The sequence below is a fragment of the Micropterus salmoides genome, unplaced genomic scaffold (genome assembly GCF_014851395.1).
Source record: "Micropterus salmoides isolate LMB-PRFRI ecotype aquatic unplaced genomic scaffold, ASM1485139v1 Ms_hic_scaffold_20, whole genome shotgun sequence".
NCBI classification, from domain to species: domain Eukaryota; kingdom Metazoa; phylum Chordata; class Actinopteri; order Centrarchiformes; family Centrarchidae; genus Micropterus; species Micropterus salmoides.
The window spans coordinates 6,224,820-6,240,393 of NW_024041151.1; the positions used below are offsets into that span (position 1 = coordinate 6,224,820).

At 38.0% G+C, this 15,574-nt stretch overlaps 1 protein-coding gene across 1 annotated transcript; it reads right to left on the reverse strand.

The window, feature by feature from the left end:
• Positions 1-3,565: 3,565 nt before the first annotated feature.
• kmt5aa (lysine methyltransferase 5Aa) lies at positions 3,566-14,757 on the reverse strand. The gene is made up of 7 exons (XM_038734041.1): positions 14,527-14,757; positions 12,247-12,397; positions 11,503-11,752; positions 11,314-11,401; positions 10,722-10,781; positions 8,436-8,626; positions 3,566-7,727 (listed from the first exon to the last, which is right to left on the reverse strand). The coding sequence occupies exons 1-7, from the start codon at positions 14,533-14,535 to the stop codon at positions 7,517-7,519; spliced, it is 960 nt and encodes a 319-aa protein (XP_038589969.1). The 5' UTR covers positions 14,536-14,757; the 3' UTR covers positions 3,566-7,516.
• Between the last annotated feature and the right edge of the window lie 817 nt (positions 14,758-15,574).

Sequence of the window (15,574 nt, forward strand, 5' to 3'; positions counted from 1 at the left end):
AATGTTAAAACTGAAATTTCTTGCTCATCTCTGTCAAAACTGTACATATTGAAGTTCTGCTTTTTTTCATGAGATAACCACTTGCATCAGCATTAAATTTATTGTCATGACTCAAGACCAAAAATAGTTACTAGGCACATTTAAGGTTAAAGGTTGTTAAGCTAAAATATGGTTGCAATACTTATTTGCATCCCCCAGTTCATTTTTAAGTAACCAATTAACCTTCGAGAGCTCACTTGCTCCAATACTGTGGCTTTATTGTTAGAAGGTCACTCTAACATTAACAAAAATGTTTTATAATGTGAGTTTCATACCCCAGTTTCAGCATATATAAGTCACAGTTTTTCTATGTCATTGTGCACCACTCCACTAAGACTCCTGTTCATAATAAGCATCTTACATTAACAGTACACACACAAAATGAAAGCTGTTGTCTTAATAGAACTACTTAGGATTTATTGCATTACATGTTTTTATTGTATTAGAAATATAGTTGTTTAATACTGTATACTCAGAAACATAGCTATTGTTGAGGTAAGTTCACACTGTGCTTTCAGAAGGTAGGTAGATTTATTTTATCACAATGTAACAGGTTATATAGTGAAATTGACTTTATAACTCCTTTCTGCTACATAGCAGACAAAGTATATTAAAATAGAGGCAATTATAAAAATGGTAAACAGAAATAAACTATAATCAATGGAGCAGTGCTGAGGATGAATTTGAGCTTAAGAATCTGAAATTGAACTTTGAAATTGAAAATCGACCCTGGGTGCTGCTTCCGCCTTTTTGTTGCTGTTTGGAGCATCTGAAAAGGATAGAAAGTTACATGGCTAACTATCTTTAATCACAAAGTATTCCATGTGCGTGATGCCCTCACCTGTCATGCACACTTTGTGCAAACCGCATCCAGCTCAGAGCAAAAACAGAAAATATTCCCTCCTCTCCTCCCAAATCATTTAACATTACCTGACACACAAATCATGCAATTGTGAGTTTATTTGCGCCCCCAAGTACTTGTGCATTGGAGTAGAGTCTCATACCCCACCTTTAAATTGCAAAACACTGCCGTTGTCTTTTTATTGAAAACAGCACATACTGAACAGTTTTTCCCTTTGCGGACACCATTTTATATTTTAATTACTAAATAATTATTATTTTAATAAAAAAACATTTGCATTTGAATTTGCACAGGTTAATGAAGCTTGTTTTTTCCCCCCCTTCTAGCCTACTTGATACACCAGGAGATCAAACACTGACACCACAAACCTTGCATACAGTGAGGAAAATAAGTATTTGAACACCCTGCTATTTTGCTATTCTCCCACTTAGAAATCATGGAGGGGTCTGAAATTGTCATCGTAGGTGCATGTCCACTGTGAGAGACATAATCTAAAAAAAAAAAATCCAGAAATCACAATGTATGATTTTTTAACTATTTATTTGTATGATACAGCTGCAAATAAGTAATTGAACACCTGTCTATCAGCTAGAAGTCTGACTCTCAAAGACCTGTTAGTCTTCAAAATGTCCACCACTCCATTTATTATCCTAAATTAGATGCACCTGTTTGAGGTTGTTAGCTGCATAATGACACCTGTCCACCCCATACAATCAGTAAGAATCCAACTACTAACATGGCCAAGACCAAAGAGCTGTCCAAAGACACTAGAGACAAAATTGTACACCTCCACAAGGCTGGAAAGGGCTACGGGGAAATTGCCAAGCAGCTTGGTGAAAAAAGGTCCACTGTTGGAGCAATCATTAGAAAATGGAAGAAGCTAAACATGACTGTCAATCTCCCTCGGACTGGGGCTCCATGCAAGATCTCACCTCGTGGGGTCTCAATGATCCTAAGAAAGGTGAGAAATCAGCCCAGAACTACACGGGAGGAGCTGGTCAATGACCTGAAAAGAGATGGGACCACCGTTTCCAAGGTTACTGTTGATAATACACTAAGATGTCATGGTTTGAAATCACGCATGGCACGGAAGGTTCCCCTGCTTAAACCTGCACATGTCAAGGCCCGTCTTCAGTTTGCCAATGACCATTTGGATGATCCAGAGGAGTCATGGGAGAAAGTCATGTGGTCAGATGAGACCAAAATAGAACTTTTTGGTCATAATTCCACTAACCGTGTTTGGAGGAAGAAGAATGATGAGTACCATCCCAAGAACAGCATCCCTACTGTGAAGCATGGGGGTGGTAGCATCATGCTTTGGGGGTGTTTTTCTGCACATGGGACAGGGCGACTGCACTGTATTAAGGAGAGGATGACCGGGGCCATGTATTGTGAGATTTTGGGGAACAACCTCCTTCCCTCAGTTAGAGCATTGAAGATGGGTGGAGGCTGGGTCTTCCAACATGACAATGACCCGACGCACACAGCCAGGATAACCAAGGAGTGGCTCTGTAAGAAGCATATCAAGGTTCTGGCGTGGCCTAGCCAGTCTCCAGACCTAAACCCAATAGAGAATCTTTGGAGGGAGCTCAAACTCCGTGTTTCTCAGCGACAGCCCAGAAACCTGACTGATCTAGAGAAGATCTGTGTGGAGGAGTGGGCCAAAATCCCTCCTGCAGTGTGTGCAAACCTGGTGAAAAACTACAGGAAACGTTTGACGTCTGTAATTGCAAACAAAGGCTACTGTACCAAATATTAACATTGATTTTCTCAGGTGTTCAAATACTTATTTGCAGCTGTATCATACAAATAAATAGTTAAAAAATCATACATTGTGATTTCTGGATATTTTTTTTTTAGATTATGTCTCACAGTGACATGCACCTACGATGACAATTTCAAAGTGGGAGAACTTGCAAAATAGCAGGGTGTTCAAATACTTATTTTCTTCACTGTATCTACGTTGTTAAATTGAATTGCTAGATGTGGATCAACCTCGCTCGCAGAACTCACGGCTACAGCAACAGATGAAATGGTTTACCCGGGGTTACCATATTGCTTTTACTTAAAAGCTTCAGTTTTAAGTAAATTAAAATACATGTGTCCATTAATGTCATTAATAAGCAAACAGTAATATCCTATTAACAAAAGCAAACAATTGCAATATTGAACTTTAACGAACACATTTTTTAATCTACCTCATTCCACACGCCTGCGGTCTTAACAGGGACTTGGGCACCTGGCTGTTTACTGGAAATACAAGCAACAAGTAGGTACTTAACTACACGCACCTTTCTGTGTAGTGCCCCTTTCAAATTGAGTTGAAAAGATCAACATGATCCTAACCTATTCTAAAATGACACAAATCTATATATCTGCTGCAGCCTTTGCAAGCTGAAGATAAGTGACGTTTAAAAAAAGTGCAAATAAGTGTGAACACTGCATTAATTATGTACTTCAGAGCTACTGACTGGCTGAAATAAACTGGGCTTCAGTGTTTGTTTTTTACTGTACACAACATATATAATAATTTAGCATGTTTTAGCCCACTATCGATCCCTTACTTTCAAATATAATGAAATGAGTGCTTGAGAAGAAAAAATTTCATTTAAAACACCTTTAAACTTTATTTTAATATGAGAACAAATCAGATGCCCACTCCTGTTACTTGCATAACACATCTTTATTCATCGATGCCTAAACCCCAGCATTAAGATTTATTCAACGCTACAACAGCAAAGATCTATTATGTCCTAAAATGGCAGGTCAGTCTTGCCCCTCTGGTATTATTGCGTTAGGCCTTCACAAAGCATGGAATAATCCTTAATGCAACATATTTGTTTAAGAAAGGCTCATAAGAAAACATTTCACACGTGTGACACAATGCTACTGTTGGAGGTGGCAGGTGTTGAGAAGGAAGGTCAGAATGTCTCTTATTTATTACACTGTGGATTTCCTGAAACTTGCTTTCTCACACACACGACTGGGCTCTTTGTATTAACACTGATGAGACGTTTTAAATGATATCTGAATTAAATTTGAAAAAGGGAATTAAAAGAATCCTTAATTTCAATAATATGCTGAATATTTTTGGAAACTTTAATAACTGGACTAGTCGTCCTTTCATGATTTTTGAACACTTTTAACATATTTAAATCTGCTGTGCAACCTGAACAGCCACAGAGGAGTACCCAGAGTGGATGGAAAACATTTGGTACGACAGCCAGGTCTCTTTTTATTTTAGCATAATTTGGAAATAAACTTGCTACAAATAAATTCAGAGGGTTCAATATTTTCAGAAAGTCGCTTATTCACTTTCTTGCCGAGACTTAGATAAGAAGATCTGATACCACTCTCAGTCAGGAGGTAATTAGCTTAGCTTAGCATAAAGACTGAAAACAGGTGGGAACAGCTAGCCTGGCTCCACCATTTTTTTTTTTCCAAATCCACTTACCGGCAGCCCTAAAGACAAATTATTTGCTCAGTTATTTACACGAGTTAAAACATCATTAGTGAGCTTTAAAAGGTGCTGGTAGGTGATATTAGTTACGTTTGGACAGAGCCAGGCCTCGCTATATTTATGCTAAGCTAACCATCTTGTAGCTGTAGCTTCATATTTGAAATAAAGATAAGAGAGTCGTCTCCATCGTCTCATTTAACTCTAGGCAAGAAAAACACATTTATATCTCCCAAACTTCAAACTCCTTTTTTAAGACGGAGCCCCCAAAATAATGACAAATAATTCATAATAAACAAAAATAATTTAAATACTAGCAATAATACAAACAGCACCTATAAGAAGAGAAAGTGACTGAATGATGTTTTACAATGGTAAGATATATTTTAAATTTCTACTTAAATTGGAGCACAAATGCATTTAAATTCATCATGCTTATATGCTCAACCACTGAATTCAAACAATGCCTTTGTACTTAAAATGTACAATTAAAAATGTACACATTTTAGTTGTGTTATAGCCGCTCCTGTTAATGAATTTAAATTAGGATAAGTGATGTTTTAAATTTCTTGTACTGTCAACACATCCCTGAAAAGACAAAATCCAACAGAGAATTGATCCCACTAACAATTAACTGTGACTCACAGCTTGATATCTCTTCTCCCTCTAAAAAAAAAGAAAGAAAGAAAATAAACCCATCTGTGAGCCTCAGTGCTGCACCAGGTGACATGTTCCTTCATCACCATGAACCCACACTGTAGTTTATTCTGACTCAGTCCTACATACTTTACATCGTCATGCTGCTCCCTAAAGCACCACATGTGGATTAATCTGCCACTGAAAATAGTCACCCAACAAATGCACTATTTCCCCCACTTTAGATTAAAACCTACAGTGAGCAGCTGTTTTAGGACATTAATGAGTCTTTTAAAATATGAAACTATATATTTGCGTCTTCATTAGGAACAAATGGGCTTTCGACAAACAGTAAGTAGGAAACCTTGTTGGGTTTCGTCTTATCATGGGATTTGTTGACAGAAACAAAAATACAGATTATCACCAGGCTTATGCTTTAAAACTTCTGCTTTATTATTCTGATTTGAACACTTCCAGGAATCGGGAGTAACCTGCCCCACTGTGTTATCCAGCAGTGTTCAAAACCACAACCGCTGCACTGCATGTGTATTTTTCTGTGGTGCATTAATTTGTAGTCAGTGATTTGACCAAAAGAACGTGACTATTGAATCTAAAATACTGCCACTGTGTTTTATGTCATCTGTATCGTAATGCGCAGAAGCTGAAATGTCCTACCAATTAGTTAAAAGAAATATAATTTGTTTCTCAGCAATAAATCCAACACAAATTAAGATAAATAAGATCTGACAATTAAAAAAAAAAAAAAAAAGCCACTAAAATATTAAGTAGGAAATGACCTGTTGGCGGTTCAAGCTGTTAAATACTTTCCCAGGGAACATCCGGTTGAGAACAATAAAACAGTTTTGTGAGCGGGAAGAACAGATGTGTTGAAAACCTGCAAAGATCTACAATATACAGTAGGAGTGTAACAGTTCACCAAAGACGTGGACGTGTTGGGAGAGGCCACTTTGTGTGCATAAACAAAGTGTATGTGACAAATGCAAGACTTTTCTGTCAGTAATTTGGTTTATGCTTTAACCCGTTTTGTTTGTTGTTGTTTTTTAAAGGAAGAGCTTCCCATATCTTGTCTTTCCCACTTTGTTTATGTATAGATTAAAACAAACATGTTAATTAGTGAAGTACTGGTAGGAAGATTTTGTTCCCTTCAGACAAAGCCAGTGACACATGACGACACAATTTGCCAATTCAAATGATTGTTTGGTCATAGCTTTGTGATGAAAGCCTTGTAAAGGTTTACATCTGTTCAGTTAAAGTTTAGACTTTTTACATTAAATGTCAATTCTGTTTCCTGTGATTTTGTTTTTAACTACCAATAAAAGTGAAGAGGGTTTGGATTTTTCCGTCACTCAGAACATGACAAGGAGGCTCTAATGGGCTACAATCAGCAGCACAATAGGGCAAACTAATGGTGTTAAAAGTGTGTTACGCTGAATTTAAGGTTAATTGTTAACGGTCAAAAAATCGGAAAATGGAAATAAAACAAATTAGTCTACTTTGATGATGATTTTGCGTGTCGGGTTAGCTCTGATATACAATGTAGAGACACAGGAGTGAAATCATTGAACTCTTTATAAGAAAGTGAAAAAAACTCATTTCCCAAAATGTCAAACTGTTCCTTTAAACCACCCTTTGATTTGCAACAGCAAATAAATATATTTACACAGTGCAGTTAGATAGACAGTGTCGTGAGCTGAAGAATGTATGTTTTTATATTTTTTATATTTACCTACCTAACTTTCATAAACATTTGTGTTTAAACAGACAGGATATAGTGTAGGGATTTGCAGAACACATTTGAATTATTTGAACACTGACTACATGATTCAAATGTATTGTGCATCTTAAATATTAAAAAATACAATATTGTCTAAAAGTAAAAGGCTTGAAAACAGAGGAAAAGTATTCATTTGACCAATTTCTTTATTCCTATGTAATCCTACTGTTATTTTATACTTCAAAAAGTTAAATACTAAATTTTTTTCAAGATCCAGAAATACCAGCTTACCAGGAGTTTGATAAACTATTACACTTCCACTGAGCGACGGTAGATTGTGAGAGTTGAAATCAAATTCAAATCAAGAACAGACTTTTTTTTTTTTGTGTGTTTGTAATTTGCATCTCATAGTTCCTGCTGATCCAAAAAGGGCTCTGGGGCCATAAATATAAGTATTGCTAACTACTAATTAAGAAAAAGGCGTATAAAAATGCAGAGCATTAACTACCACCTGCATGCTGTAGAAGCATTGGTCTATAAGTAATACAAAATGTACAAAATAAATGTGCTGCAAAACAACCAGAATGTTTCATATACACATAAATAAAAATTACAGATGTCATCTGACAAGGCAGATTGACCTCAAAATGCCCCCCCAAAAACACATGAACCCCATCCAGTCTCCTCGGTTTTGGAACAAAAAGGGTACACATTCTGCTTCTAAGGCATTTTGTACACTAGCTAATGAGAAACACAAGTGTTACTGTACGTTTCCCTTTTCCCTCAATCAATATTTGAGCCACGGGTGAGCCGCGATGGAGGCTTTACTGCGATCTCCATAATCATACAGCAACTCCTCACCCTTGTCAATGTTTCGAGAGGCAACGAGGATGAGGTGAGGGACACCGTTGATGTCGTGGAGTTTGGTTTGGCAGTTTCCATTTTTGCTGTGATTTATCAACCTACCCATTCGATCAGACTCTTTTGTGGCGTCCACGCTGTTGAAACAAACAACAAAAACATCAGTCTTCATACTATAAAACTTTCTACAGATTGTAATAATTCATTCAAAAGGACATGAAATCATCTTCTTCTTCTTCACGAGATGAAACTTTAAAGTTACAACCTTTACCTGAACACCATTTTAGATTTATGATCTGCATTTTTTATTCAACGTCCTAATCAGTTACTTTCCGCCACTAGTGGAAGTACCTTTACTCAAGGGTTTACTAAAATAAAATGAACAAATAAATTATGGTTAAGCTACTCAGCCATATATAAAGTAATTCAAATGACCACCACCTTTAACAGCATCAGCATTAAAGTAATAAACACATTAATGCTTCACCAATTATAATCCAGCAATACAATATATCTTGTTCAGAAATGGACCATTCTGCATATTGAGTACTTGGTACGAAGTATATTTTGATGTTAATGCTTTAGTACTTTTACGTTAGTATGATTACGTTTAAGTGTAATTTTGAATGCACTTTTACTTTTACAGAATATTTATGCACTCTGGTATCGCTTAACTTTACTTAAGTAAAAGATCCGACTACTTTACCACAGTTTTTTTTCCACATTAAAAGCATCTGACTGGCAAAACACAGGGTGGCTACAGTATGTTGTATAATAATAATAATAATACCCTGGCAGAATGTTTAAATGTTGTGGCAAAGTGGAAATTAATTGGTCCATCATACCAGTAGGTTTTGCAGAGGTACTGGAAGTAGTACATGTAGCAGCCAGTGGCAGGGTTTTGAGCATATTCGGCCTCCCTCTTTTTGGCATCAGTGATCTGCAGCAGGTCTCCGTAGTACTCCACTACATACTCGCCCTTCTGGAAACACCGAGTGGCAAACACTGCTCTTCCCTTTCCTTCTATATGCTGCACCTACAAAACAGTGTGAGAGGTTTCCATCATGACACAGGGCTAGAAAAAAAGAACTTAACCAATATGTTTATGCAGAACAGGGAGGTTTAAGCCTGTTTAACTTTTGATGGGATGTTACACACCTCAACTAGCGGTGACACGAATAAAAGCTGGTGTTGATTTTGGTTTGTGATAATTTTCTATGCATCTTCATTGACTGTACTTGTTTCCTTATGTTTTCTCTGATGTACCACGTCTGTCAAGAACAGAATTTCTTTCCCGCTTCTGCTGTTTCCAATTTTGGTTTCTTTTTGGCTCAAATTCTTATTATTTCATTTATAATAAATTTCCTACAATGTCTGTTAATTTCACATGTTAATTGCTACTGAGGATATTAAGGATTTTACACATACACTGTGGATAGAGGTTGATCTCAGAACATTAGAATATCGTGGAAAATAAAGTGAAATATTATATATTATAGTCTTTTTTTGTTGTTTTAATCTTGATGATTACGGCTTACAGCTCATCAAAAAAATCAAAAATCCATATATCAAAATATTAGAATAAAGAATGTATAATACAGAAATGTCAACCTGAGAAGAGCTTTTAATCTCTCAGTCTGGTTCGGTACACGCAACCGCATTCACGGAGAAGACGTTTGACTTGACAGTTGTCCAGAAGACACTCATTGCACCGTCCACAAGGAGAGTAAGCCACAGAAGGCCATTGCTGAAAGAGCTGGCTGTTCACAGAGAGCTGGATCAAAGCATATTCATGGAAAGTTGACTGGAAGGGTGGTAGGAAAAGGTGTACAAGCAACAGTGATGAGCGCAGCCTCATGAGGAAGCTAATTCAAGTTGTGTTATTCCCTTATAACCTGCCTACTTTAGCTTTATGGAGATGCTGATTTCCTTTTCCAGCAGGACTTGGCACCTGCCACAGAGCCAAAACCACTAGTAACTGATTGCTGACCATGGTGCCTGACCTGAACCCCATAGAGAGTCTGGTCTCTCTGGGGAAAGAGGCGAGTGAGGCCGCTCTCGAAGCAATCTGGGATACAGTAATTCATGCTAAAGAAGATCCAACCAAGTGCTAAGTGCATAAATTAATCTTTTTCAAAACTTTTCAGTAGGTTCACATTTCTGTATTACAAATTCTTTGTTCTAATATTTCAGATACGGGCAATACAACAAGAAATTCCCCGCACACAGCAACAACAATCAGGTGCTGGTAGATAGCAGGATGAAAACTACCTGACAAACTATTGCACACTGATCTGACTTCACTGCATTTATTGTGAGCAACGCGTTTCGCCCATTGCTTCTTCAGGCTCAGACAGTGATGTTTTCCAGATATGTTTTATTGATTTCATGGAGGTGTAAACTGTAATAAAAACAATTTAAACAAAAAAAGGTCTGAAAATATTTCATGTGTAATAAATCTACAATATATGAAAGTTTCACTTTTTGACTTAAATTACAGGGGAAAAATTTACTTTTCCACGATATTCAAATTTTCTGAGATGCATGTGTATAATGGGTTTAAAGGCACAAACTGTATCTCGACCGAAGTGCAGATACTTTGGAACTACTGCAGTGCCCGTTCGAAACAGGCCGATTGCTTCAAATTCAAAAACAATGTAGATGAAAATGGGCGTGGCTTATATGGATAGATTTATCTGAAGCTACAAAGTTTTGTTTCTGAGACAGTGTTCACAAGTTACAGGCCAAAACGTAAAGTTTGTTGTTATAGCGCCACCATATGGCCAAATTCAACACTGCACTCCCTCGGATCCTCGGCAATGCACCTGCCATCTATCTATCGTATTAACGGGGGTGGTGATAGCGCAGTGGACACACGCCTTTGGTGTGAGAGACCCGGGTTCAATCCCCCACTGTGACACATCCGCCACTGTCTCCCTGAACAAGACACTTAACCCCTAGCTTCTCCAGAGGCGTGCGACCTCTGACGTATATAGATCAAACCCGGATTCACCCGTGTGTGGGTTTAAATGGCAAAGCAATGATTGCAGGTTTTTGAATCCACAGCCGAAGCCGCAGGTGTGTCTTGCCCTTCAGATGTTAGAGATGGAAGCAGAAATCTCAATATTTACCTCCATCCCCTCCTCTATTCCGTTTGTGATGAGCTCGTCTATGTGCTTCTTTTCTTCACACTGAGAAGAAACATGAGATGCTATTACTGAAAAATACTAGCGCAAGAGCAGATTGGATTTCTGTCTCTCTCTCTCGCTCACACACACATCCAAAACATCTAAAATAAAAACAATAACTTTCACACAAGCAGGATCAGGGCCTTCTGTTTAGCAACCTGAGACAATGCTAACTCAAATAAAATGACAACTAGATAAAGTAACTTTTCCAACATCTGTTTTTAGTTTGAAAATGATAAACTCTTTATTAGATTAGTTGTGAAAGTTTGGAACTAGTAGTCCAAAAGTAAGATTAAAATAAGATTAAGATGTGAACCACTGTCTGATGCCAATTTGATGGGCATTTCCCAACCCTACTTTCTAGCCTATGAACGTTAAAGCTACGAAAGACCCATAATGCAGCACTCCCTTACTAATAGGATTACTCGCTGTAACACAGGGTCCAGTACTCCCTCGATTCACAAACATCTGCTGTTGTTTAGAGCTTGAATATAAAACATAAGCGAGTATTTTAAAAGAAGTAATCTCATCTTACCTTTAGCTCGGTTATACTTTTTCTCGAGCTTCGTCTTATTGGATAGTAGTCAGTAACTTTTCGGTTTTGGGAGTTCCCTCCCCCTGTGCTGTAGCGGAAAAAGAGAATACAACAACAACAGCTTTTAAAACTATTTGAATAGTACCGCAGCATTATGTTATAAGATTTCTATAATGAGGATGCACATACATTCTTAGAGTGGATTTCTTCCCTTTGACCTTGGGGCGGACTGCTCGCCTCTGGTGGCTGTTGTTGGCGTGGAGGGGAGCGTGAGATAAGCCGGGGCTGCGAGGCAGGGAGCGATCGGTAGGCGAAAGCAGGCAGGTCTGAGTGCAGAGGAGCTGTTCATCTGGCCAGCAGGGTGAACACTGGCTGTAGCTGCTCTCCATCTCTGTCTTTGAGTCTGCAGTATTTGTGCTGACGGTATTTCGTCTCCAGCCTGAGAAGAAAGGGAGAATAAAAAAAACAAGTACTTTATGCCGGGTGGTTCAGTATATTTTTGTGTTTCTCACTGCCTGCCTTTACTGAATCTACTGACAAACATAAATAAATAATGGTCCATTTGTTTTCCCGTTTAAAGCTAATTTATTCTTCTGCACCGTACCCCTTCCCAAAAATGTAACTACACATTACGGCGACACAGGCCTCAAGATCTGTGATAGGTCGGCTTGGTATCATCGCGTTTCCTCCTACGCATTTCTGGCTTGTCCTCCTTCTTCTGCATCAACTGGTTCAAGAGTCGTACACACCATCTCCTACGCCGCCTTATCTCGTTTCTGCATTTTAGTAATTTCAATGAAAGCAACTGCTGTTGCTGCAGCATCGATCAGCTCCACCTCAAACATGATTTGCTCTTTTTCACTCACCACTGTTTGTAGTAGCCTACACCAACGAAGAAGAAAGAAACTGCAGAGCTGCAGTAAATATACTTACCCTCTCCCTGCCTCTGAGCATCAAAGAGCTTGTAGCATTTTGGAGAGCACATTCCCTCCTGTGTCCGCTTGATCATCTTCTCATCGTTAAATGACGATATGGACTTGTTGGAGCTTAGGACGGTGACTGAGTGGCTATTGCACACAATCTCCTGTGAATGCAGAGAGAAAATGTATTAAAGGCTGATTAAAACAAAGTGGAAACCCAGAAGCCACTCTAGACCAATCCTGTAAAAACTGCCTGATAGAGACGGCCGATATGGACACACATCATACATCACCATGTCAGCGTGTTCTGAATTACTACGTTCTGTATTCAGGTTTATTCATTTGTAGATGTCATATTGAACCAACTATATTTGGTAAAAAAATGACCGGTCAGTGTTTTTGTATGCATTTATGGACCAAAAAAACAAACATTAGATTCTCTGTCAACAGAGACGAGGGGCCTTTAGTGGTAAAATAAAACTCAAAGATATTCACCTTTCTGTCGTATATGACAAAGAAAATCAGCGAATTCTCAATTTTTGGCAAATTTGCTTCAAAAATGACTGAAATTATTAATCTAAATGGTTGTCGATTAATTACATAAACACAGTTGTTTCAGCTCTCGATCTTATAGACACAAATCCATTAGAGGCGGACCCAAGTTTCATAATATTTAAAACAATTGGCTTTACAAATGAGAGAGGACAGGCATTCAACTAGACCTCAAGATGTTTAGGTTAAGTAGTGACTGTCAACAGAAACTGTATTTGTTTATAATAAAACTCCACAGGACATCCTGTAAGGTGTTTTTTAGACAGCGCCTTTAGTCAGAAGGCTTATTCCCACTGAAACAAAACAGTTATTGCCTTCAGAGAGTAAATAAAAACGTGCATGTTTCCTCATTTATTATGCGTTGTCTGAAACCAGAAATGGGCTCTAAATGACGCCGATAAAAACACACACACATCTATAGTTTGATACAACCCTGACAGCGCAAACCTGTGGCCTTAATGGGTCAGTTATATTTCATTCATCAAAATGAACTTCAACTATAAAGAGTACTCGTTATGCAGAAAAATGGCCCCTGTCACTTGAACTGCTGAATCAGTGTGTACACAGCATTTTACTGCTATAGCAGCTCACGGTGGAGCTAGTTTTAACTGTTTTAACTATACAGTTAGCTAGTTTAGTCTAGTGGTTCCAAACCTGAGGGGTGCAGCTCTCAAAATGATCACAAGATAAATCAGAATTAAAAAGACCTTTATTGCCAAGTAGTATTTTACACATACGAGGAATTCGCTGTGGTGATTACGTACTAGACTTAGACATAAACATACAGTTAACATAAATAGATTTAAAAATATATAGGCTAAGTATGGAATAGACAGATGCAAGTTATAAAAGTCAAAGTAGCAGTTACTTAAATTAAACCATCTGAATGGGGAATCACTCTTTGGTATAACTGCTTACAACTCTTTGTAAGGGGCCACAAGTCAAACAACACGGGGAAACCACTGGCATTTTTAAATGTAAAATCTTAATCTGAAAAGTAAGATAAGATATGACTATTCATTTCAGCCGCCTTAGCAACACAAAGGAATATAAAAGAACAGATGCAGTATTAAAGAAGTATCAGCACACTATTTACACATACAATCAATAATAATTATTTACAACCAGATAAATGTCTGAACTTAAATGAAATCAGGAATAGTCTCTCAGTTTGGTGCTGTCAAATAAATTTTACAATATTTCACTCTGAAATGTAGTAAAGTCGAACTGTAAAGTACCTTGAAGCTACACACAAGTACAGTACTGGACAAATAACTGTAGTTTCCATCAGTAGTGTGGGTGGGGCCCCTGAGGAGGGCACCATGCTGGCTCCACACCCACATCAACTCCCCCTTCAGTCCCTTTAAATTCAGAGTCAAGGCACATACAGGCCTCTCGACTCTTTATCTTCTTTTTAAATCTACTCAAACTAACATGCTGTGAAATCTATAAAAACAAACTCAGAAGATGAATCCGTGTGTTTGTTTTCAGTCTGTCAGAAATACTGTCATGTCCTCGGCTAGCAGGCCATGAAGCTACGCGTTAGCAAAGCGCCCTCAAACAAAAAGCCTGCTGTAACTTCTCTAATTTACACTCAAACACACCGGAGACTTATCTTATTAACTTTAAAACGCACACACGAGTGTCATTGTCAAAGAGAGTGATAAACCACGTAGGCCACCTTTCGTTCACGCTCCTTAACCTGTGTTTGGTGATGCTCTCTCTTAACAACCAAACTTACCCCGTTCATGTCCGACTTGTTTCAGCTCGCTCGGGATCTCTTTTCCAGGAAAACAAAAAAATAAATGAAAGTTTTCTTCCAGCTCGGAGACAAACCTCCCCTTGCTCACACGGCACTGCCCTCCCTACACGCCGGGCCCTTCCACGGCGGCTGTGTGGCCCTTTTGTGGTGTTTAAACTGCCAGCAGCTCAACCGATGCAGCCTTCACTGCTCCTGTCCGCCATGTTTTATTTTTTGACATGTAAACGAAGGAGAAGAAGCGAAACAACGTCGCCCCCTGCAGGCCGACACCGGAAATACGTCTTCTTCTTCTTCCTCTGTGGAGTTTTATGGAGGAGGAAGTATGTTTTATGGTTTTTAACCTCCCCCTCCTGTACAGTAACTCTAAAACAGAGGTGGAGGAAGTATTCAGAAAATACTGCATTGAAAATACTACTTGAGTTACACAACATGTTAAATTTGATCAGGAAAATGTAGTTAAAGTATTAAAAGAAAAGGTACTCAGTGCATCAAAATGTCGCCTGTCACTGTTATGCTATTATATATTATATCATTGCATTATTATTACTTATGCATTCATGTAAAAGCAGGATTTTACTGTTGTAGATGTTGTGGTGGAGCTCATTTTAAACAGTTTTGTATTGGAGTGCAGCAAATGATTATTTTCATCATGAAATAATCTGCTGATTAATTTCTTCATTAACCAATTTATTATTTGATTTGTAAAACTGAGAGAAATGCCGTGACGATCACCCAGAGGCCAAACTAAGACCTTCACAATGAATGCTTGTTTTGTCCAGCAAATAATCCCAATTATTTAAAATCTAATGACAATATTTAAATGATTAATCAAATAATTGTCTCAGCTGTACTTGCACGTTTTTGTGTGCAAAAATCTTAATTTGTAAAGAAACCAAAGCTGTCAAGTAATTGGTACAATATTCCCCCTTTTAATTGTACTGGAGTAGAAGTATAAAGTGGTTTGAGAAGAAAAGACTCAAGTAAAGTACATTTACTCAAATATGTAGTTCAGTACATTTACTTAATA